Source organism: Lissotriton vulgaris, chromosome 4_1, assembly GCF_964263255.1.
Source record: "Lissotriton vulgaris chromosome 4_1, aLisVul1.2, whole genome shotgun sequence".
In the NCBI taxonomy this organism is placed as follows: domain Eukaryota; kingdom Metazoa; phylum Chordata; class Amphibia; order Caudata; family Salamandridae; genus Lissotriton; species Lissotriton vulgaris.
Genome location: NC_141691.1, coordinates 2,023,125,742 through 2,023,151,182, shown reverse-complemented (window position 1 = coordinate 2,023,151,182; position 25,441 = coordinate 2,023,125,742). Strand labels below are relative to the sequence as shown.

At 47.3% G+C, this 25,441-nt stretch overlaps 1 protein-coding gene across 1 annotated transcript in view; it reads right to left on the bottom strand.

Annotated features, from left to right (window-relative positions):
• Window positions 1-25,441, bottom strand: part of LOC147724906 (uncharacterized) — a 1,184,129-nt gene that overhangs the window by 1,050,804 nt on the left and 107,884 nt on the right. Inside the window, exon 6 of the mRNA XM_086918126.1 lies at window positions 2,150-2,197. Coding sequence (XP_086774252.1) covers window positions 2,150-2,197 — 48 coding nt within the window. The remainder of the gene's footprint in view (window positions 1-2,149; window positions 2,198-25,441) is intronic.

Sequence of the window (25,441 nt, the reverse complement as noted above, 5' to 3'; positions counted from 1 at the left end):
TCATACCTCCCACACCCGTTGCTGGTTTGGAAGTATGATTCCAAGGTGTTTGACTCCAAACATGACAGGTTTCTGTGCAGCCATTTTAAAGTTAGCATTTACCGCAAGGCTATAATTCACTTAAGAGTATATGGTTGGCTGCATCACAGAACAACCCTGGAGTATAGATTCCAAAGGCTTCAGAGGGGCTCTGCTCATGCATGGGCACCCTCTCACATAAAACCCAGCACACTGCCTTCCGGATTGATAAGGCCTGCCATAGAGGTGACTGGTTTATATATGCAGTGATAAGGTAGATATAGTGCACCTATATTGGGTGCATGCACCACCTTACACAGGTTGCAGTAGCAGACCTGTGGTGTCAATCAGAGGTGGCACAATACATGCTGCAGCCCCTGGGAGGCCTCTGGGGTACCTATGCCCTAGGTACATAGGATACAATATATTAGGGACTTATAAGGGTACCCCAGAATCCAATCTGGAGTGTACCTATAGTACATGCAATCAATTTAGAGGAGAAAGCAGCTAGGCTGGGGCCCTGGATAGCAGAAGCCCAGCCATTCTAAGTCGATAACAGTGAAACATCAGCAAATAGTGGGGGTAACTTTAAGAAGCAGTCCCTACTCTCCTACAGCTCCTGCGCCTGGGAGGGCAGGAAAAAGGTGAAGAGCCAACCCATGCACAGGTTCAGCTGAATGAGGCCTGGAACCCTGACTGACAGGGAGAAGTGAAAGCATGCTTCATCTTCAAGTGTATTTTATGATTCTTACATGACTGACTTGAAGACTTTAATTTGGAGGACATGGACTTAGGGCAGACTTAAGGCTCCTGGAGTGGTGCCAGGATCTTTATGTTGCCCGGGACCGAGAACGAGACCTACAGGACAAACGACGCGGTGACGAACGCCGGGCTGCGAGTAGCTTTCGGGACTGCTCCCTCAAATATTTCAGAGCCACGGCCCGGCAGTCGGAGCACAACTTTGAGTAGCGTTCACGCTCCAGGCACCAAAGACAAACCAGGTGTGGATCCGTTACTGACATAACACGGTGGCCATAGCCTCGCGGCTTAAATGCAGAAGTCATCTTGGACATCCTAACACACCAAAAAAGATCAACAAAACATAAAAAAAGCCTGATAAAAAGTGACTGAGGGTAGCTTTCTTCACATATCTGACCTATCTGGTGTGGAAAGAAAATTCTGTGACCTAACGAAAGCACGCTGATGTGGTGCCTATATAGGTGGCGTGGATGTCGTAACAGTGAATACAACGCCAATTACATCATTCGGAGTCGACCAATGCTACTTACCAGCGGCCAAGGGTACTGCTCGAAGAAAAATCTTTTGGATCCAGTCTGATCCCTGGGAAATTCAAAGGTAAGGAATCTGCGGCTCAATGTTTCTATCAGATACCATGAACTAAAAATGTTAAGAGGTACTCTTTCCCTATGGCAATTTTTTTACCCAGTACTGCACCACTAACATTATCATCTACAGATCTAAGGGCCCGATTCACAGAACTAACTTAAGAAAAAATCCTAAACTTACTACTTTTGGTATTCACAGAAAGCATTTAGTAGTAGTAAAGTTTGGATTTTGTCTTAAGTCTGTTTTAAGACTGTCCTAAGTCTGTCCCAAGTTTGTTCTAAGTTCCGTCTCAAGTCTGTCCTAAGTTTGTTTAAGTTCCGTCTTAAGTCTGTCTTAAGTCTGTCTTAAGTCTGTCTTAAGTCTGGCTTAAGTCTGGCTTACGTCTGTGTTACTACTTTTGGTATTCACAGAAGGCATTTAGTAGTAGTTAATGTAGGATTTTATCTTAAGTTTGACTTAAGACAGACTTAAGACAGACTTAAGACAGACTTAAGACAAAATCCTAACTTTACTATTACTAAATGTCTTCTGTGAATACCAAAAGTAGTAAGTTTAGGATTTTGTCTTACGTTAGTTTTGTGAATCGGGCCCTAACACCCTTTATGAAAGAATCTAATGTAGGGAGCCAGAAGACCCATTCTTCAAGATGCCTTGGAAATAAAATAGAAGTTTCAATTAATTATGAAAAGCAAATTAATATTAAGAATTAGATAACATTGTGTGTTTACTGTGTATTCTAAAGGACTCAATTACTATTTAATTAAATCAAATTCACAAAACTTACTTGAATCTTCTTTGTTTACTGCTCTGGGGGAAATTTTCGAGGTAGAATCTAAGAAAAAAAAGAGAACTACATTAATTGCTATGCTGACATATTTCAGACAAACAAATTACATACCTACGGTAACGCTCTTTCTGTTGGATGCTATTATTTTATTTTATTTATTTTAAAGTTTTGTATAGCGCTAGCTAGACCCGTAGGTATCAGAGCGCTTTACATACACATTGTGAAAAACAGAAGGGCCTTACATTACCTAGGAGGCTGACAGTAAGTAAGCAAACCACGGATAAAGAATACAGCATGAACAATAAATAACTGTGCAACGGAGGGGGAGAGAATAAAAAAAGACAAGGTGATAAGCATAGTCCTTTCACCCACAATCCTTGAATGGGAGTCAACTCGGAGTATTGAGGTCTAGGTTAGTTGACGTTGTTCAGGAAAGTATTTGTTAAGGAGATGGAGTTTGAGGTCCCTTTTGAAACAGGAAAAGAAGGGGTTGCGTCTGAGGACTCCCGGGAGAGCGTTTCATATCCTGGGAGCGCTGCCAGAAAACGATCGGTATTGGGTGGTTTTCTTTTTCATTTTTGGCGGAATGAGAAGGAGTGAGTTGGAGATTATCAGTGTTCTGGCTTGACCTGATCTTACCAGTTTGTTGTTCAGGTGGTTGGGGGCCGGTGAGTGGAGGGTTCTGTGTGTGATGCAGGCCAGCTTGTAAATACATCTCCCTTCCATGGGAAGCCATTTCAGGGAGTTGAGAGCTGGAGTTATGTGTTCAAATTTTTTTACTCCAGAGCGTCCATGTTCAGCATTGCCCTTAGAGGGGCTAGATGAGCTTCAGGAGTCCCTGTAAGGATGGCGTTCCCGTAGTCGATTTTAGAGAGAACCAGGGATTAAACTACTGTCTTGAGGTCATCCTGGGGAAGAAAAGGTTTCAATTTCTTGAGGTGTTTAAGAGAGAAAAGAACACTTTTTGCAGAGTTTTTGATGTGGGCCTCCATTGACAGGTTCTTGTCAAGGGTGATTCCTAGAGACTTAACTGAGTCGGATAGAACGAGGGGGCAGTTTAGTGCAACCAGAATCTTGAGCCACTCTTGGATAGGACGATGGTTGCTTTTTGGAGAGAATAGGATCAGTTCCATTTTGGTCGGGGTTGAGCTTTAAGTGATTGATGTTGAACCAAATTTGGATCTCCGTTAGAGTGGTATTGAGGTGTACACACCCCCCAGGCACCAGACTTAATGAGGAGAATTTTGGGGCAGCGCAACAAGGTGAAATTGTGTGACCTGTGCTAATTCCATATGCATATTAGAACCACCCCTGTGAGCTGATGTTAATTCCATGTATTTTGCCTTTCCGCATTCTCAGCCGTAGAAAGTGAACAATTGTTCTAACAATGTGATGACTACTAACTTGGGACCTTTTCAAATGTTAAAAAGACACCTCTCTGAAGAATAGGGAGGTGGGAGGGCAGTGAGAAGTTTATGGGTAGATATAGGATCCACCAGAAAGAGCATTACCAAAGGTAAGTAACTTGTTCTTCTGATGTATACTTCTAACAGCAGAACTCTCACCTCAGCATAAATACTAAAGCCATACTTCTAAAAGTGGAAAACCTGTGTATTGGGCTGTAGGAAAGTAGGATTTGCTTTCATGGTCACCCCCACTTTTTACTGGTTTCATTATGTTATACTGAATAGTTTGACTGGGATCCTGCTAATCAGGATCACAGTCTCTGTGCTTCTTCCCTAAATTGGACATGATGAGTACTAAGGCATACTCCAGATTGGCTACTGGGGTACCCTTGCAAGTCCCTAGTATATGGTACTAAAGTACACAGGGCATAGGTACCCCAGGGGTCGCCCATGGGCTGAAACATGAGGGGTCGCTCATGGGCTCAAGCATGTATTATGCCACCCATGAGAGACCACTTAATTGTGACTACAGGCCTACCAGGGCAGCCTGTGAAAGCTGGTGCTGGCATCACTTACAACAGATATACGTTTTCATATATCTGAGGTCACTGCACTTAAAGAACAAGTTACTTACCTTCGGTAACAATATATCTGTAAGAAACATAGGTCAGTTGCTTACCTTAGAATTACCCCCAGGCATCAGTACCTCTGTGCGTCGGAAGGTGGCATCAGTCAGTTCTGCGTCCGTCCCTGGTGTCTTGGCCACCGGGATGACGTCCCAGTAGGTACTTAGAAACCACCTTTGCGGGCTGACCTCAGTTCTGCACATGACTTTCCGCGACAGAAACGCAGAGCCATGCAAGTCACTGACCACTGGTGCACAAAACTGAGGCCCAGAAAGTATGTCCCTAACCCTAGAAATCAGTTTGCAGAACAGGAAGCATGGGTGGGGTAGTAAGAAATCTATAACTAATCTATGTTTCTTACAGATATATTGTTACCGAAGGTAAGAAACTTGTTCATCTAAAAGAAAATGTTAGTTCACACCAGAAAGTCCTGGAGAACAGAACAGCCAAATAAGCAGTCTCTCTGTACTTGACTGTTGAGACAGTGGTGTCTCGTAAACGTGTGCAGCAATGCCCACGTAGCTGCCTGACAGATGTCATTTAGAGGGACTCCTCGCCCCAAAGCAGTAGTGGTGGAATGGGTACGCAGCCCCACTAGAGACTCCTTCTTTGCTACAGAATAGCAGGCTTTGATACACAAGATGGCCCATCTGTATATTTGTGTGCCGCCTGACCTTTCTTGGCACCCATGTAGCCAACAAAGAGCTGGTTATCCACCAGGACTGTTTGGTTTGATCCAGATAAAAGGAGAGCGCATGTTTTGGGTCCAGACGGTGAAGCCTCTCTTCCTCTTTCGAAGGAGTCGGAGAGAAGGTGGGCAAAGTAATAGTTTGCCCAATGTGAAAGGAGGTGACAACCGTGAAAAGGAATGATGGACAAGTCCTGAGGACAACCTTGTCTGGATGTACAGACAGAAAAGGAGGCTTGGATGAAACAGCATGGAGCTCCCTCACTCTCCTGGCAGATATGATGGCCACCAGGAATGCAGTCTTAAGAGTTAAAAGTCTTAATGGACAGTTGTGAAGCGGCTCAAAGGGAGCACACATTAAATAGGTCAAGACCAAATTCAAGTCCCACTGAAGCATAACGAAGGGAATAGGAGGAAAGAGATGTGTTATACCTTTTAGGAAACTATTTCCAACCGGGGACTTGAAGAGAGAAGCCTGATAAGGAAGCCAAAGAAAGGTAGAAAGGGCCGACAGATAGCCCTTACAATGCCCAGAGCAGAGCCCGGCTGGGCCAAAGAAAGGAGGTATAAGAGAACCTCAGAAACAGGGACAGAAAGGGGATCCACAGCCTTTGCTGTGCACCATGTCACAAATTTGTTCCACCGGCAGGTGAATACCGTCTCAGTGGAGGGATGCCTGGCTGTCAAGATTACATCACAAACTTCAGGAGGCAAGTCAAATGAGTTGAACTACCGCTGCTCAATCTCCATTCAAGGAGGTGGAGGCTGCGACAAAAGATCCTCCCGAAGAGGCAGTTGGATTGGAGGATCGATGGCCATGTTGAGCAACTCGGGATGCTAGTCTCTTCGTGCCCAATCTGGAGCCACCAGAATGACTTGGGCGTGGTCGCGCTTGATCTTCTTCAGCACTCTGGGCAGAAGTGTTATAGGTGGAAAGGTGTACAACAGACCACAACTCAACTAGTGACAAAAACCGTTGCCTAGCGAGTGACGCCTTGGAAATTCCAACGCACATAATTGCGTTCTCTCCGGTGGCAAATAGATCTAGCCTAGGCTCTCCCCACTGCAGAAAGAGACCTTGCGCCACCTCCGAGTGAAGACACCATTTATGATCCATCATGCACCAACGGCTGAGTTTGTCTGCCCTGGCATTCAGGGAACCTGCCAGGTGTTGAACCACCTGGGATATGCCCTGATGTTTCAGCAATGCCCAGAGGCGCAAAGCCTCCTGACATAGGGTCCACGACCCCACCCGCCCTGTTTTTTGCACTACCACATGGTGGTGGTGTTGTGTGTGAACACCTGCACTACTCTCTCCTTGACAGAGGGAAGAAATGCCTTCAGTGCAAGCCAGATCGCCCAGAGCTCCAGAATGTTGATATGGAGTCTGGACTCAGCTGGAGACCAGATGCCTCTGATCTCCGCCTTTTCCATGTGGTGGCCCCATCCCAGGAGGGATGCATTCATCACCACTGTGTGCTCTTATTGGGGAAGGGAGAGGGATCTGCCATTGGCCCAATGCCGGTTCATGAGCCGCCACTGCAACTCTTGTACAGTGCCCTCCGAGATCTGGATATAATCAGACAGGTTCCCCATATGCTGCGCCCACTGTAACTTCAGGCCCCACTGCAGAGCCCGCATTTGCCACCTGGCATGATCAACCAGCAGGATGCAGGAGGCCATGAGGCCCAGCAGCCTCATGGTAATTCTGACCGAAACCCGGGATAGAGGCTGAAAGATCAGAATCATAGGCTGAATATCCCTGACTCGTTGTTCGGGAGGATAGACTTGAAACCGCGTTGTGTCCAGAACTGCTTTGATGAAGAGGAGTTTCTGAAAGGGAATCAGGTGTGACTTTGGCACATTTACGGAGATGCAGGAGGTCGGCCGTAGTCTGGAGGTGGGAGATGACTGTCCGGGGCGAGCCGAGCTTCATCAGCCAGTCGTCGAGATAGGGGAAGACTGAAACAACTGATATGCAAAGATATACGCCCCCAATGTAGAGCAGGCCCCATTCTGGAGACGCCTCACTGGCATGATAACCCATTACACGCAAACCCCGTTGATATTCGGTGGTGATTACAATTGCCCCCTGGATACTAGCCTAGACAGATCCCACCCCACACCCACGCATTCACCAGCACATAAGCAAGCAGAACTTTTCAATATATGGGTGAAACACTGGACATTGACAGAAGCATGGCGAGTACGAAACCCTACTACCAAATTATACTCCTTCCACTCCAGACCATATAACCTGCGAGTACGCCTAGATAGATTTCCATGTTCCACCACACTACTCCCAACAGTACAACACACAGATTATCTAGGAAGGGTGATGTCAGATCATGATGCACACATACTGACACTTAAATGGAAACCACCTCACCCTCCATACACACCTGGAAATTGCTGCGAGACTGCCTCACAGGCCAGGTGTTCAGACATGAGCATGGGGAACACATTCAGGAGCACTTCACACTGAACGCGGGCACAGCAACATCTCGGCTGATTGAATGGGACACATGCAAAGTGGTAGTGAGGGGACATTGCATACAGCAGATAGTAGGGGTGCGCAGAACACTAGAGAAGTCATTACAAGCGGTAGAACAAACCCTAGCGGATGTCTCGAAAAAATCAGACAGGGATTAGGCCACCTCAGAACAAGTGGCTGTGGCCAAAACAAATCATGCGGAGACGCTGAGAGACCTCCGCAGATATAATTTTAGGATGTGCGCTTCCAGGGTCCACCGGGAGAGCAACAGAGGGGGGACACTCCTAGCCAGGCTAGCCAAGCAGGGCTCGGAGGTAAAGCCAATCAGCGAAATAAGGGGCAAATCAGGTATACTCTGACATTCACAGTTAGATATACTGCATATCTTTCATGACTATTATTCCAGCATTTACCAAGCCCCAAGACAATGCGACCCTCAAGAAACTTAGATTTCAGCACCCATTACCCTGCCCTAAATCCTGCCGGCGGATAAAAAAACGTTGGAGAGGAGGATTAAGTCCGCGGACGTTAACCAAGCGATTAGCGCACTAGCACAGAACAAAACACCAGGAATGGACGGCTTCCCACTCGAATATTATAGTACTTTCTCAGCCCAACTGACTCCATACATGGTCACAATGAATAACAACGCATTAGATAGAGGTGAACTTCCAGGCTCCCTTAGGGAATCGATCATAGTTACATTCCCAAATCCTAATAGAGATCCAACACTCCCCTCTTCATAGAGACCAATTACCCTCCTAAACGCCGACTGCAAGATACCGGGCAAAATACTACCAGAACAGTTCACCCAAATCCTGACGCCATTGATTCACCCAGACCAATGCAGGTTTATCCCACGGCGTAACACATCGCAAAATCTACATAGACTATTTCACATACAAGACAGGACGAGAACGCAGTTCCCTAATGTGGGGTGCCTAATACTAGAACTAGTAAAGGCCTGTGACATGCTGTTATAGCCGTACTTATTTGAGGTTCTCTGCAAAATAAACGTAGGACCTATATTGATGGCATACACAAAGCTCCTCTACAAAAGCCTCATGTATGCAAATTACCTTTTAATTTATGTCTGCGATGCTACCCAAGACCAAACATCAATCTGAGGGACACTGAGAGACTCCGCGGAGGCCTCAGGTCTCAGAATGAACTGGGACAAATCCACGATATACCCGTCAGAATGCAGGTCGGAACTCAGTCACTCGCATGGAACGCCGAGGCGCCAAGATATCTCAGAGTGAGATTGTACCACTCCCCCGAGGACCTGTACGAGGGGACCATAGGGCATTGGCAGGGATTCAACTGGCAGTGGGGTTCTGAAAATGTTGCCTTTAGCCCCCTTAGGACAAGTGGCACTGGCAAAAATGATAATTGTTCCCGGGCTACTCTACCATTTCACCAATCTCCCAGTTATACCACCACAGACATTTTTCAAGGCATTAGATACCCTGCTCGCCGAGTTGATCTGGGGTGGGAGTCGGCACAGGGTGGCCCTGTCAACACTATGCCTACCCACCAATGGAGAGGCACTAGGCATCTTTTGAGGCATACTTCCTGACATCTCAACTGCAGTGGTTGTCATATTGGACACTGGAGCGCCATACAGGGGAGGCCACCACTGAAGAGGGCCGCATACCATTGCCGGCAATCCATAGGATGCTACTACTGGGCACCAAGCCAATGCGTACCCGACCAATACAGATGTCCATAGCCCGCACATGTATGATGAGAATACATTGCATGTCCAGGGTAGACCTCCGCACTCACCCCTACTCCCGCTGGTAGGTTTCCTAAGAGAAGAGAAATACTACACCACAGGCACCCTTCGAGTCTCGACCGACCTTGTAGTTAAGGAAGTAGGATCCCTGTTTGAGGAAGGTCAACTTAGAACGTACGCCCAGATGACCGGACAATATGACCTCCCGCCAGGACAATTTTTAACACACAGACAACTCATAGACTGCAGTCGCCGCTAATGGAACCCAAACAAAGGGGAACCCCCGACACACCCAGTAATACATACCATCTTACACATGGGAGTAGGTCGACACCTGATTACGTGGCTTTTTTAAAGCCATCTGGGAACTAATTCTCCCCTCCCTACAGCCTTTATGTCAGAAATGGGAAACAGAAATGGAGAGGCATCCATTATCACTTTGGCCACCGGAGAAGGATGTTGAAAGGGCTTCCCTTGAGACAGGTTGCCTGCAACACTCACCATAATAGGTCTGCTGCAGTGTCTCTAGAGATTATGACCACCTCCCTGAGATTTCAATTGCGTTGAAACCACTTCCTGTGGAGTCATCACTGCAGAGCCAGCCTGCATGGTTGACCAACAGTGTACAGGAAGCTAACAGACGAGCAGGCGTAAGACTTTCAGGACTGGAAAAGCTGCTCCATCCTGAAACATTGGGATCATATTCTGGATGTCTAAAATACCTTGAGGAGGCGGGAAAGCACAACTCACAGTAGTGTCCAGTACTGCTCCTATGAACAGGCTGTGCTGAGAGGGCACCAGGTGAGATTTGGGTACATTTATCGAAAAACCCAAGTCGAACAACAGCCATGTTGTTAGTTGTAGATGATGCAGCACCATTTCCGGTGACCTTGCTTTGAGTAGCCAGTTGTCCAGATAGGGTAATACAGAAATCCCTGACCTTCTGAAATGAGCTGCCACCAACGCCATCACGTTTGTGAAGACCCGAGATGCGGGGGACTGCAAACTGGTAGTGCTGAGACCTTAACATAAAATGGAGATACTTCTGATGTGACTTCAGGATGGGAATGTGAAAATACGCATCCTGTAAATCGATCAACACCATCCAGTCTTCCTGCTGCAGCACCAGAAGAACCTGAGCTGGGGTTGGCATCTTGAAGTTCTCCTGTGTGAGATAAAAGTTCAAGATCCTGAGGTCCAGGATCGGACTCAACTGCCCATCCTCTTTGCGGATCACAAAATACTGGGAGAAGCATCCCTGACCCCTTTCCTGCTCTGGAATCACCTCTATCGCCCCTTTCTGTAATAATGACATGGAAGTCTTGCTGCAGAAGCATAAGATGGTCCTCCGAACATCAGCCCTGGCGGGGAGGGTAAGGATGGGGAAACTCCTGGAAAGGAAGGGAGCACCCATTTTCTACAAGATTCAAAACAGATTTCCAATTTTGTATAAAATGGGACACTTGGCCTCCTACATGACCAATATGCTCCAAGATAGGGGATCTAGAGCTGCCTCACTGCAGAGCCAGTGGGGGAACAGGAGAGGAGGAGGAGGAGGAGGAAGAGAACTGTTGGGAAGCGGCCCCCTCACTGATGACCTCCTCCCTTTTCTCTGTGCGACTTATACAGGGGGTTCTGCGTCTGCAGCTGTTTGAAAAAATCCAGATCCTCTTGACCAGGCATGCCTCCTGGTTGCCAGTGAAGAACCCATCACCCTTGCGACTGAGTCCATTGCATCTAGACCTGACTGTATAACCTGATGGACCGCTGCTTGTGGATCAGTTAACACCTCCATAAAATGACTTAGAACATCCTCAGGCAGCTTAGGAGCCACCTCCTTCGCTGTGTCCATCAAACCATGGCTATATCATCCTAATAAGCATGTGGTGTCAGTAGATTTCAAAGCCATGCTAGCGGATAAGAACACCTTTGTAGCCAACTGTTTCAGTTTTTAGGAATCCCTATCCCCTGGGGTGAAGGGGAAGGAACCTGCAGACTGTTTGGAAGAACACGAAGCTTGAACCACCAAGCTTTCCGGTGAAGGATGAGAGGTTGAAAAAATCTGGATATCTAGGCGCAGCCTTATAACATCTTGTCACTGCTCCGGAAACTGCCTGAGCATACATTGGCTTCTGACACTCCTCCAAATTTGGCTCCGTCAGAGATTCATTGAATGGGAACAATGGCTTGATCACTGAAGAAGGAGAATGCAATACCTCAGTCAGAATGTTGGACCTGACCTCCACAGTGGACAATTGGAAATCAAACAGGTCAGCAGCCTTCCTTATAACTGTGTGATATGGAACAACGCCCTGAGAAGGCAGAGCATTGGGAGAAGAAAGCTCCCACTCTGGAGAAGTGTCCAATCCACTGGCCTCCTGAAGCCTTTAAAAGTCATCCACAGACTCAGGAATTTCTCCCTCCTCAGCCTGCTCCTGGAAGTCCTCCTCTTCCAGAAAACTCTGAGCCATGAATTTTTAAGGATCAAGCCAGGGGCTTTCTTTGCCCCTACATACAACAATCAAACGAAAATAGACTACATCATAATAAGTAAAAAAATACAAAATCTAATGTCGAACTACACAGTGCAGCCGCGAAACGAAAGTGACCATGCCGCCCTAACAACTACATTGAACCTCACGGCAGACACCCGTCACACGCTACGCTGCATTGGGGCATCTAATGTAGAAGAACTGCATAAGCTATCAAGTAGAATCAAATGGGGGCCAGCACCGACCAATAAGTTTGACAATTGGAAAAAAACATGGGCAGGCTGGCCATTTAGCGCGAATAACAGGGGCGCTATAGAAGAATGGGATCGATTAGCCAGCAAATTAGCCTCACTGCTCCGAGGAGATATAGCAAGCATAATCCCCCGACATCCACCACATACTTTTGGAACTATCCCAGCAATTAAAGAGAGCGCCAAACATCTAAACGCCAAACGCAGAGCTTATTGGAAAACCGGCACAGTATCGGCAAAAAGGCAACTTAAAGAATCCGGATAAAGTCATTCAAAGACAGAGTGGGCCGTGAAACGCGAATGTATCGAGGCAAAATGGCTGAAAATCTTTGACCTGCTGAGACCCTGTAAATACCAAGAGTTTTGGAGATACCTAAACACCCTAAGTCAAGGAGACAATTACAGAGAGAATTTACTCGATGCACGCTCCTGGGTTGGCCGTGTAAAAACACTGTATAAAGAAGATCGAAGTAGACCTTCCTCAAATAAAGGCCTTAACGCGAGCGAAGAACTAGACAGCACCGCTTACACATTGGAAACATTGGACGATGACGCTCCCCCAGGAAAAACCCTAGTTTGCTCAATCCTAAAAAAAATTAGACATAACGGGGCACCGGGCCTTAATGGCCTGCCCGGCTCCCTCTTCAGGGCAGACACAGACTTCTGGACAGAAAACTTGACCCAGCTATACACAGAATGTCGGTTCTTGGAAGATGTCCCAGATTGCTGGAGAGGGTCGTTTCTGCACCCAATACATAAGAAAGGGCCCAAATCCAATCCAAATAATTACTGCATGATTGCCCTGTTGGACATCGAGGGCAAGGCCTTTGCAGGTTCCCTTCTGGCGGAACTATCAAGTTGGGTCAGCACAAAAGGCCCTTTACCCTTCTTCCAAACAGGATTTAGACCTGGCGCATCAACAGTGGACAACATAACTGCCCTCTCATATCTAATCCAACAAGCTGTGTCTCGCAAAAACCTCCCTCTCTTTGCTTGCTTTATTGACTACTCTGCAGCGTTCGATGGTGTAGATAGCTCCATCCACTGGCAGAAGCTGGCATGCTGGAACATCAACCCAGCTCTACTAAAAGCAATTCAATCCCTTTACCTAAGAACATGGGTCAGAATTAAACTCTTGTGCGATTCTGCTACAGAGAAAATCGAAACGGACCGCGTCCTAAAGCAAGGGTGCGTCATAGCACCGTTGCTCTTCAATTTATACACTGCAGATATGGGCCAAGCTTTGACCGGAGCCACTATAGCAACACCTAGGATTGGGGGCACTAAAATCCAATGAATGCAATATGCTGATGACCTGGTACTCCTGGATCATACCGAAACAGGCTTACAAAAAGCACTCACAGCACTGGCAACTTACAATGTCAAAAATAAGCTGGTGGCCAACCCGTCCAAATCCAAAATAGTTATTTTCTGGCATTATCCCCCCAAAAAACTAGCAAAATGGAGGCTTGGACAACTGACTCTGGACTGCACACAGCATTACAACTACTTGGGAGTCTGGTTTAGCGAAACAGGCCGCCAAGGAATCCATCTCCACAAAATTCAAACCAAAGGGAAAAGCATCACGTACGCCCTCTGCAAGCGACACGCCACTCTACATAGCCCCACAACAACGGTCAATCAAAAAGTTTTGAGGGCAAAATTAATGCCATCCCTTAATTACACACAACAGGCGTTTCCAGTAAAACCAGCTAAAGACCTGGAAAAAATACACGGTACGGCATATGAAAAGTTATTCCACCAGAATTCAACTTGAATCAACAAAAACTGGAAGAGATGGCCTCGCTGAGTAAATATTTCTATCTCACAACAGCGGCACAAGAGAATACAATGAAGGCATCGTTGATAAGTATCTTCTTGGAATTTGGCAACCCTTGGTCAGCCACTCTCGCCGCGGCCAAAGACCTTTTGAAATTAGTACTAGAGAATTGGGACCCTGAGACAATCAAATACTCTGCCATCAAAAGTACAATAAAAAAGCAAGTTTGTCTTTGCTCTCGTACACTGGACTTGTAATCGCTGGCAAAGAGAGGCTTCCATGAGTCCCAAACCCTCTCACACACAGAGCACAACCCCAAACTTCACCTCACACAGGCAGTGGGTCGACAAGCTTTACACAGGATTTTAGCACTCAAAGAAATATACATCACCGAGCCGACAATAACGGCGATCATGGAGTGCCAGCTTTGCAAATATAAACGTGAGTCCTTGGCTCACCTCCTACTTTGCTGCCTGGCACTGCGCTTTGACCGCAGACTTTTTCTTTGGCCCATCTTGCTACAACTGGGCACACGAACTGCAAAGGAGGCAGTCCACCAACTGTACACACTGAACATAGTCAAGCAGATGGCCATGTTTGGTAAATTTGTCCAACAGACCCGCATGAAGCTGATGTCTACTACCTGTTAAGCGATCAGATAAGAATCTGCGACAAGGCACATAACACCTTGCACCTCCTAGACTAACTCAACACAGCCATCGGCTAATCTTAGAAAAAAAATTAAAAATTAAAAAAAAACCTATGCTGGGACTGAAAGACTATGGACTTTAGCCCCTCAGATTTTAACTACATTGTTTCTCTTTTAAATTGTTTATCTTTTGTATCTTGTTTTTAATGCAATGGTTTTGAGTAACCACACAATAAATTATTCATTCATTCATTCATTACCTCTCCTACAGTTCCCACAAGGGCTAAGGATTAAGAGGACGCTGAGAAGACATACTCGACAAAATGGTTTTTGCATCCAGGTATGATGATGCCCTGGAAATTACCATTTCCTCCAGCGCAATGAACTGGAGTAATTACATTGGATATGGAGGCGTAAGGATTAAAACTATTCTTTCATGAAAGCACTGATGAAGTTTTCCTTGTGGGAATGAAACGCACTGGCTGAGCTGTATGTGCTATTGAAATAAAGAAAAAAAGAATTTGAAATAAAGGTTTTGGAACCATAACAGTGTTTTGGACTTCATCACCTTTTGAAGCAAGCGGTTGCTTCAACATCGCATTAGGAAAATGCAATGGATCCGCATCTGGAACTAGAAAAGGTGGCTACGGATCCAGAGCCGCCTGGTCTGGTTCTGTCTGAGGCCATGAAGCAGGTTCTGGCTATGGCGCTAGAGACTCTGGAGCAAGAATTGGTGAAGCCGGAGATGCAGGAGACACCTCCTTGGGTGCCGGTGAATTCCTCAGTGTTGGAGAATTCTCCAGAGTCACCTGCGATGGAGAGGTGAAAGGCGAGATTTAATCTTTTCTATGATGCCATGGACAAGGAAAGCCGACCTAAATCACTTGCCCTTCGAAAAACCACACCTGGACCCATGCAGCTACTTCGTCTTGTGTTTTTGGATGACCTCGAGGTGTGCGGGGTTGGCGAGTTCGACTTCAACTTAGTCCTCTTGCGGCCTCGCTCTTCCTCCTTCACACAGGCCATAAATAACTTTTCTTCCGTTTCCTTGAGAACATTTGGGTTCATCTTCCGACAAGACGAGCATCCCTCAACATCATGATCCGACGATAGACACCAAATGCAATCTTCGTGGGGGTCCGTGACGGACATATGACCCCCACATTCCCTACAAGGTTTGAATCCTGACTTTTCTTTTTCTGTTTGGCATTGACACTGCTTCAACTACAAATCAACTGTAAGAATGTTAACCCACAAGAAATGGAGAATCTTAGAAAAACAGTTAGGCGTCAATGGGTTGGAAAAAAGGTAACTGATGTCAGCACAACGACAAGGCCTTCTTATGGCTCTGATGACGTCACACGGAGTTGCAAACGGAGCCATGCCATTGTGATGTCCTTGAAGTGGGTGAGCTATGAAAAAAGTTTCTGTGGAATGTTGCGCAAGGGGTAATTCAATTCAAAAGGTAAGGAATCCACAGGCAGATGTACCCATCAGAAAAATTAATTACCTACTGGAACGCTCTGTCTGTTGGATGCTATAACTAACTGCATATTCCACACTCCCCAGGCACCAGACTTAATGAGGAGAATTTTGCCGTAGTGCCACAAGGTGAAATTGTGTGACAGGTGCTGATTCAATATCCTTGTCTTTTGCCTTTCTGCGTTCTCAGAAGTAACAATGTGATGACTTCTAACTTGGGACCATTTCAAAAGTTAAAAGACACCTCTCTGAAGAATAGGGAGGAGGGAGGGCAGTGATGAATTTATGGTTAGACACAGTATCCACCAGAAAGGGCATTACCAACGGTGAGTAATTTGTTCTACTAATGTATACTTCTAACAGCAGAATTCTCATCTTAGTATAAATACTAAAACAATCCTTCCAAAAGTGAAAAAGCTGTGCATTGGGCTTGGACCAAAACGTCTTGAAGCACTTAGAGGGTTAGGAGACCTTTCTGCCAGACCTGGCTTCTAAGGCACTAATGCTTTGTGAACATATGCACCCACTCACATATTGCAATCTGGCAGATATCAAGACCAACAAGGTGGTAGCAGCCTTGGTTAGCCCTGGTGGAATGTGCACTCAGATATTTCAGGGACTGCTTACTGGCAAATTAATGGCAGATCCTAATGCAGAGGACTAGCCACCTCATAAAGGTACTCTTCTGCATAGCCTTCCCCTTTTTTGCTCTGAAGAACCCCACGTGAAGCTGATCCTTACAATCTATGTAAAACCTAAAAGCTGATTTGGGTCCAAACAATACATCTTGTCCTCCTTTTTTGAAGGAATGGGGGAACAAAAATCAGAAGTGACAGATTGCTTAACATGGAAGGGAGGCACAACTTTTGTTAAAAAGGCCACGAGTCCTCAGCATCAATTTATCCAGAAAAAATGTGGTGTACTGTGGTTGTTATGACAGTGCTTGCAGATCACTCATGCAATGGTATGACATTATAACAATGAGGAAACTAGTCTACAGTGTCAGTAGACACAGTGAGCTGCTATGCATATGCTCAGAAGGAGTGCACATGATGAATGTCAAGGCCAAGTTAAGTTTCCACTGTGGCATCACAAATTTGGGGAAACGTGTGTCTTGCGCACTGTTAAAAACTTAAGACAATGTGTGCTCTCGATGGAGGAGAAAACATCTAGCCAGGATCATCTCAATGGGGCAAGTTTTCATCTGCCAACTCCAGAGATAGACATCACTCATGATCTGCCAGATGATGACTGTTTGGTTTCTTAGTACTGACTTTCAAGGGCACTGTGAGGTGGTTTCCAACCATAAAGATGCCCTGCCACTCTAGCCATCTCTAGAGGCGCAAAGCCTCCTGGAACAAGACTCAACTCTGCTCTGCTTGTTGCAGTATGACAGGATGGTATTGACTGTGAGAACCTCTACCAGCTTCTCTTTAATGGATGACAGAAAGTCCTTCAAGACCAGGCAAATGGCCTGTAGCACCAGTAGGTTTACGTGGAGCAAGCCATCTAATGGAAAGCGTAGCCCAGTGATCTCCAACACCCACAGGTTACCCTCCCCCACAGGCCAGTAGTGATGTGTCCATTACCACTGTCCACTCTGGGTGGGAAAAGGGGAGGGGCTTGTCACAGAACAAACTGTGATCAGTAAGCCACCAACGTAGATCTTGAGACCTGAGCAGTGTCAGAAAGGTGGCCATGATGCTTGGCCACTCAAATTTCGTATCCCAAAGCAGGGCTCACATGTGCCACCTGACATAGTTGACAAGGAAAGGCCTTGGCTGTGCCCGGGAGGCTTAAAGTGCTACAACGCGTTATCTGCCTTTTCCCCAAAAAGGTGAGTGCCAACAAAAGGCATGTCCATCAGAGTGTTCTGTAGATCCCCTAAAAAGCCAGTGGTTCTCAGCCAGGCGTGATGGTGTAGCGCCACTGTTGTGGAAATTGGTCTGCCCAGTGAGTTGGCGGTGTCAAGGCCACAACGAATCGTAAACTTGGCTGCATCTCTCCCCTCAGCGATAGCTTGGGAGCGCACCGTCTGGGCACCTGCGCCACTGTATCCCAAACAGAGTGGAAAAACGGCCCAAGAGACTGGAGGAAGAGAAAATCTTCTTCTCGAACTGATCAAGTTTCTTGGATTCCCTGTCCCAAGGTGCGAAAGGGAATGCGCTTGGGGATGTAGAGGCTTGGCCAACCAAGCTCTCAGGGGTAGGGTGTTGGGAGAGGAAAATGGGGTCCCCTGGGGCCGGGGGATGGCGTTGGGCCACGTTCCTATCTACAGGAGCCTCTGTGTTGGGCCTGGACCAGGTGCCCAAAAGGATGTCTGAAAGTGCTACATTAAAGGGCAGTAGCATCTATGCAGAGGAAGCCACCGGCTGAAGCACTTCTGTCAGGAGGTTAGTCCTGATGGCCACTGTAGGGAGCTTGAGGTGGAGAGCCTCTACTGCCCTACGCAACACCACAGGATAAGTACCACCCTCCTCCATAGCCACGGTAGAAGACAGTGCACCAGGTTCTAGTGAGAAATCCAGATCACCAGCGTCCCGAAAATCCTCTGCCCAGTCCAGGTCTAACTGGCATTGGGCTATGAGAGGGTCTTTAGACCCCTCCCAGTCCTCCCCTTCCTCCATAACCTGCTGAGCAGGTGGGAAAGATGGAGGAGGATAGAGATAGGATACAAATTCCTCATTGGCTTCTGAATCTGCATCGATCGACACCGGTCTGACACCGTCTCCATGTCTGGGTAGAACCCAAGGACGACATTGCCCGGGTTGGGCCGGCCAACGCCGTTGGCAGTGCTGTAGACGTCGATGTTGGTGGAGGTCGTATGAGGTCAACTGACATTGGCTGGGATCCATGGGGGTCTGGCGGCGCCGAGGCCGGAGCCGTCGACGACATCGGGGCCGGAACCGCCGACGAAGGGCGAGAACCCCCAGTCGGACCCGCGGGAGCCAGAAGGCGCGCCGGCGGGGCCTGACAGACCAAAGAGGTGAGCCATGACAGACAGGAATTTCTGCAGCTGGGCCGGAGTCACCAACGGCGACTGCATAGGCTGTCTGGAGCCGCTGGGGAGGCACTACCCGCACCCTGAGCTGCGTCGTGTGACAGGCTAGGGTAAGGTGAAGAGCGACGCCGCTTCTTCGACTTCTTGTGCTTTGTCTTACCTGACCCCGAGTGGAAAGACTTCGTTGAACGAAGGTGGCGGCTCAGCGACTGGTCCCTCAACCTTCCACAGGACCAGAACAGCTCTGATGAATGGACGCTTCTGAGAAGGACCATTATAGATAATGGGGGTAACCCAAATAGTCAAGACGGACCTGGGTGCAGTACGGGAATGAGAAAAATGGTCCATGACCAATTTAACATGAATTGAATTCAATTATATACACTCTGTGTTGTGCGGAGCACCACAACACTGATACTTAATATCGACAAGAACAGTCTCATGCATATACTCAATAGTTATTCATGAATACATGTATAGAGCATCCACACAGAGAATAGCGCCCACAAAATTCAATTACTGTAAAAGTATTTAATCAATTTGCGAAACAAGTTATTTCTTTTTAATATTTTCATATATATAGGCTGTGCGCAGGAAAAGAGGAATTTGGGGAGTTGTGGTGGAGGGTGTCCTTGTCCTACCTTAAACCACAGGTAACATCTGTGGCCCATCAGAATGATGATGTGAAATACGCATCCTGCAGGTCCAACGCTACCATCCAGTCTCCTTGCTGTTGGACAGACAAGAACTGAGCCAGAGTGAGCGTCTTGAATTTCTCCTTCTTGAGGAAGAAATTGACGGTCTGAAGATCTCAAATGAGCCATAGCCCCTTGTTCTTCTTCAAGGTCAGAAAGTAGCAGGAGTAACTGCCACTGACTAATCCTAAAACCGGTACCCTTTCTATAGCTCTCTTGGCCAAAAGAACTGTAACTTCCTCCAGGGGCAATTTAAAATGATCCTTGTAGGAGGCTGGCTTAGTATATGGTGCTCACCCATGTAAGTGTACCACCCTGCATTATTCCAGACAACCCATATGGTGGTTTTAGTGGTTTTAGACAACCTTTGAAAGCTCTCTAAGTGGTAGCTGTGGAGAACAGCCTTCAGGCTTAGTCCAGTGTAAAGCAGCGTGTTTTACAAGCACTTAATCTTATGGTATAGGTTAAGTGAAAAAGAACCACACAGTGTAGTTAAAAAATATGTATGTATTATTAACTCTCACTAACACAACAAAATATCTCCTCCCAGGAGATATATGCACAATACACACAGTACTCAGGCACAGAATACACAGTGGTCTCTAAGGTGAGACCAAACCATATATTAAAAAGTGGAAAGGGAACTACAACCTAAGTTGAGAATGGACCCAGAAAACGTAGAAGAGCCAGGGACCCATGGAACCACCCAAAGTGAGTACTTAGGAACCCCACGGAGGTCGTGAGCAGTATGGGAACACAACTGCGTGCTCAATGTTAGTCAATGGGTAAGTTGCGGTTGGGATTTTAGAGAAAATGGACCCTTCCTATTGGACCCTGAATAAACCCTGTGGAAGATGGAAGGTTGGAGAGTCACCCCATCAGTAGATACTCCAGGAACTAGGATTCCTACACCAGGGAAGTAGGGTGCATAGGCACGAAGTGACATTGAAAACCGTCGTAGACCACACTGGAGGATTTCAGGAAGATGCTGCTGGCGAGCGGGGTGCAAGTGTCAGGTGGAACCCAACGGTGGCTTAAAGGTGAGATGTACCTGCAAGCAGAGGGGACAGAGTCTATGCCACTAAGTAGTGACCAGGAGGCACGGAAGACTAATGCCCACTGATGTCGGAGATGCAAGAGAGATAATGGTGCCTTTGAAGTTGCCGCTGTGTGAATCAGAAAATGCTGTGGAAGACAAGGAGATGTGTATGAGCTGTCCCATGTCAGATGTTGAGAGCCAGCAGGACGGTGTCTGGCAGCGCTACCAACAAGCCTTGGCAGCGGCAAACAGCGTAGTAGAAGAACAAGGTGCAGTGTTAGGACCAGCAAGGCCGAAGTGACTCACCACGAGCAGGCAAGTCATAGCAGGCACCGAGCAAGCAGAGGAGTCAACTGAAGCCGACGAAAACCCATGAGAGTACCCACGGGCCGAAGGCACAGGAGTCGCAAGAGGACCTCGAGCAGCTAACCAAAGGATGAAGGCCCATGGTGCAAAGGATGCAATGCAGGCAAAGATATTGGCTGCAAGAGATGCTTGAGGTTGAAGCTTCTTGAATCCCGAAAATATCTGGAAGAGAGAGTCAACAAGCCTTGGCAATGGCAAGTTGATGCAGTGCACAGGGGTCATGTTCGAGCAGTTCCGTCAAGGGATACGCCTCAAACTTGGTGAGAAGACAGTGCAGACCTCGCGAAAGTTGCAGATCCACCACCTGTGTTACTGAGACTTTCAGAGTCTGTGGGACCCCAGGGTCAGCAGACCGGTCAGCTGCGTTGGGGTGCCTGTAGATGCAGGGGAGTGGCTTTTTCTAACTTCTTAACTGCAAGGGAGATTTCTTCGGGTGTCATGGATGTCCATAGGCCCTGTGAAGAACCTGTATGGAGCACAGGCACAGATGTTGCAGCAGACTTGCAGCACAATGAGACCAGGAGCAGCAGGAGTCCTCCCAGTTGCAGTCTAGGTTCCCCAATGCAAATACAATGAGGTCCAGTGTACCCAGACGGTCGAAGTTGAAGTGGTATGTGATCCTAATCTTGGCCCATGAAAAATCTAGGGACCCACCCAGAGGTAAGCACTTAAGTTCCCAAAGGAAAGGGTTGGAATGATTCAGGGGTCCCTCCCAGAGGAGAGGTTGGACAGTGGGAAGGTCACTTCCATGTCCTTTGTCTAGTTTTGAGCCACAGTGGGAGCCAACAGCTCCCTGAACTGGTTTGGACTGGAGTATGCAAGGAGAGCACCAAATGTGCCCCTCAAGCAGTCTCGGTGGTGCGGGCAAGTGTCTCCACCCTGTCCCAATACACTAAGTTCTAACATGGAGGTGGTCACACCTCCCTGTGACAGGATACCTATTGTTCTGTCATCCTCTGCTCAAGCTTCGCTTAGCAGCAGGAGGGCAGAATCGTGTCTCTGGTTGGCAACAGCATAGTTTGCTGTACGGGTCTAGATACACTGAGGGCCTCCCGGAGGAGCTTTACCGTGCATGAAATCATACCTTGCACACCATTTACAGTGTGGACGTATGATTCCAACATGTTTGATACTAAACACAACATGGTTTGTTACAGCCACTTTAGAGATGGTTATTGCGTAGTGACGCATGGACACTCTATATATCGTAATGGCTGATGCACTTACAACTAGGGAGAATGGACTCTGGGGATTGTAGGAGTGTCCTGTTCATGCAGGTGTACCCTCACACTTAAAACTGAGCACCCGCCTTCAGGAGCGAAAGGCCTGCTATAGGGGTGACTTATAGATTTAAGTGCAGTGACCTCAGATGTAAGGAAACCTATATCTGTTGTAAGTGGTGCTAGAATCAGCTTACACAGACTGCGATTTTATCAAGTAACATGGGTACTTGATTAAGCAAGATACACAAAAACACTTAATAAATTATAGACAAGAATATGTTATATAATGAAGAAGGTGTCCAGCCGGACACTGATTTAATCAATTGGAGAAATTAGAAGCAAATAAAGGAAGAACAAATATACAGTGGGATACAATCCTGTATCCAGTACATATGATACAAGGGACACAACCAAAACAATAGGGAGGGGGGTATTTACCAGGCAATTGAGTATCCAGCCGCTAGTGGAAAGTAATACATTAAACTAGCTAAACTCATATAGGAAACACAGTTGTGTAGCACAATGGAAACCTAGTGTGTAACTACATAAACAGTCGACGGCGTTTCGATCCTATACAAAATAAAGGATCATCATCAGGACTGCAAATACCATTGCCTGAATTGCAAGCCTGATGGGCTATTGCTGGGGGACACTAGCGAATGTCCTGCGTTGCTGTTCGCCGTGTAGAAGGATAATAAGCTCTGAGTGGTGTTGATGAGGGAGTATTTGCGTCTCGGCGGGGAACCGTCACAAGAGTATCAGGAGAGTGTCAACGGAAGCTATCCCAGGGATGAGTGCTTCTGTTTGGGGGAAGACAGAAGTCCGCGCTCTGACAGTTTTAGTTGGTAGCGTCTCGGTTGATTGGGCGTATCTGGAGATGGAAGGGCGGTTGAGTGCCAGCAAAAATAATGGATGTGGGACAAGGGAAAGTCTGATGTAAGGCTTACTGCGTTAGCGACAGTGGAAAACCACAGACAGAGTAAGTCTATCTCAGCGGGGAACCGTCACGAGAAATGCACCGGAAACCTCCTCAATGGTGTGTGCTTCGGTAGAGTTCAGGATGGAACATCTTGGATCGCTCCATGGCTCCTGTCAGTACTGACTGGTGGGCTCAATGGCTCCTGTCAGTACAGAAGCAGGATCCCAGTCAGACTAGTGAGTAAAACATAAAGACACCAGCAAAAAGTGGGGGTGAGCATGAAAGCAGATACTTCTTTCCTACACTCCTCCATCAGCTGTTCCTAATTTGGTAGGATGGGAAGAGGAAAAGACAGGAATGAAAGAGAATAGCCCCCCTGAAAGGGTTTCTGTGGTGGGAGCCCTAGGCTGAAGCACTTTGGTCTGGAGATTAGTCCTTGCCTCCAATGAGGGCAGCTCAAGTTCAAGGACCTCAGCTTCCCTCTTAACCACCATGGCGTAGGATGCCCCCTCCTCCACAGCCACAGTTGGCGGAGAGAGCAGGCCAGTATCTGAAGAAGTGTCCAGTTCATTGGCATCTCCATATTCCCCGTACCATTCCAAATGCTCTGTACAGTCCTGGTGATCCAGACGGTCCATAGACCCCTCCCATTCCTCTCCAGAGCTTAACATGTCCACAAAGTGCTCTGGCAACAACGTAGAACCTCTTGGTTCAATCGACGTCAGAATAGGCATCAAAGGACACCGTTCTGGCTTTGTGTTGTCAGGGATGAGGATGGGTCTGGCAGTGCCGATGGGTACATGCGGCGCTGAAAGCACCGACTTCAGGTCCGATGCCGGAGGAGGTTGCGGTGGCATGACTGGCGCCAACACGGGATTGGATCCCTGAGGCCACACCTGTGCCATGGCTGGAACCAACAGCATGGAATCTGACGGGCCCCTCCTAATCCCGCGGGGCCTTAAGGCTCACTACAGGGGTTGGCCCGCTCAAATACACGGTGCATGGCCTTGTAAAATTCTTAGGTATGAGCCGGAGTCGCTACGGCTCCCGGAAAAGGGGGGAGGTGCGAAGTCAACCCTTGCTCTTGCTCCGCAGAACCGTGCCTAGGGTGTCGGTGTTCCTTACCTCCTTCATCGACGGACAACATTCATGGTGAATATGAAGTTTGCTTGGACTTCTTCTTCCTCTTATGCCTCTTCCCTGAGTGTCCCGACGACCTCGAGTGGGATGAACAGGACTTTGGGCTCTGGGAGCAGTCCCTTGACCTCCTTTTCCTCGATCGGGACCGGGACCTCCGCAGAGTCTCGCTTGACTCCGGATCATGGTTGCGCTCAAGACACCATAGGCAGACGAGGTGGGGATCGGTGACCGACATCATGCGGGGCCAGGCCCTGCACAACTTAAACTCTCTCTTCTTCAAATGCATCTCTTGCACACGATGAAAAAATACAGAAGTCGAGAAAACATCGAGAAAAACTTGTCAAAAAGTGAAAGCGGGGTAGCTCTTCCGTCTGCACTTAACTAGCTCAGAAAGAAAAGAAATTACGTACATTCGCCTTGGTGGCACCTATATAGGTAAGCAACTTCATAACCGATGCTAACGATGCCGACAACCTCACACTGAGCCAAACTGAACTACCCAATTGGCACGCAAGGGGTATTGCTCAGCACAAGTTTTCGGATCCTACCTGACGCCTGGGAAATTCAAAGGTAAGGAATCTGCAGCTAGAAGCCTCCATCAGATCACACCCTTGGATTCCACCAGACTCTTGCACAGTCTTCGCCAGCGGCATCTTTACTGAAAGCCTTCATTTTGGTCTACTGCTGTTTCCAATGTCATTTTACACCTATTCACCCAGTTTCCCTGGTGTATCCTGGTTCCTGGTGTATCCACATGTGGGGTGACTCTCCAACCTTCTGTCTTCCACAGGTTTTCTTCAGGGTCCACTGGGAAGGGTCCGTCTTCCAAACTGCAGCTGCGCTTTTCAAAGTGACTTGTATTGAGTACGCATCAGTGTTGCCACTCTATGCACAGCCTTCGTGGGGTTCCTAGATCCTTTTCTTGGGTGGTTTCTTGGCTCCCCAGCTCTTCTTAGTCTCCTGGTACAAATCCCGACTTCAGTCGCAATTCATATTCCATTTTTTTAATGTATGGTTTGTTCTCTCACTGAAGACCTCTGTGTATTGGGCTTACTTATCTATTTGCAATTCAAGTATTGTAGTGTATTTGTGTTGATATCTCTGGAGATATACCAATGTGTCAGTGAGTGTTGTGTAATAAGTAGAACTATTTTTATATATACACTGTGGCGTTCTTTTTTGTTTAACCTACACAACATGATTAGAACTGGTAAAACAAGCTGCTGAACACTCCTCCTGGATAAGCCTGAACACAGCTCTGCACAGCATACACTTAGACAACTTTCTAGGGTTTTCTAAG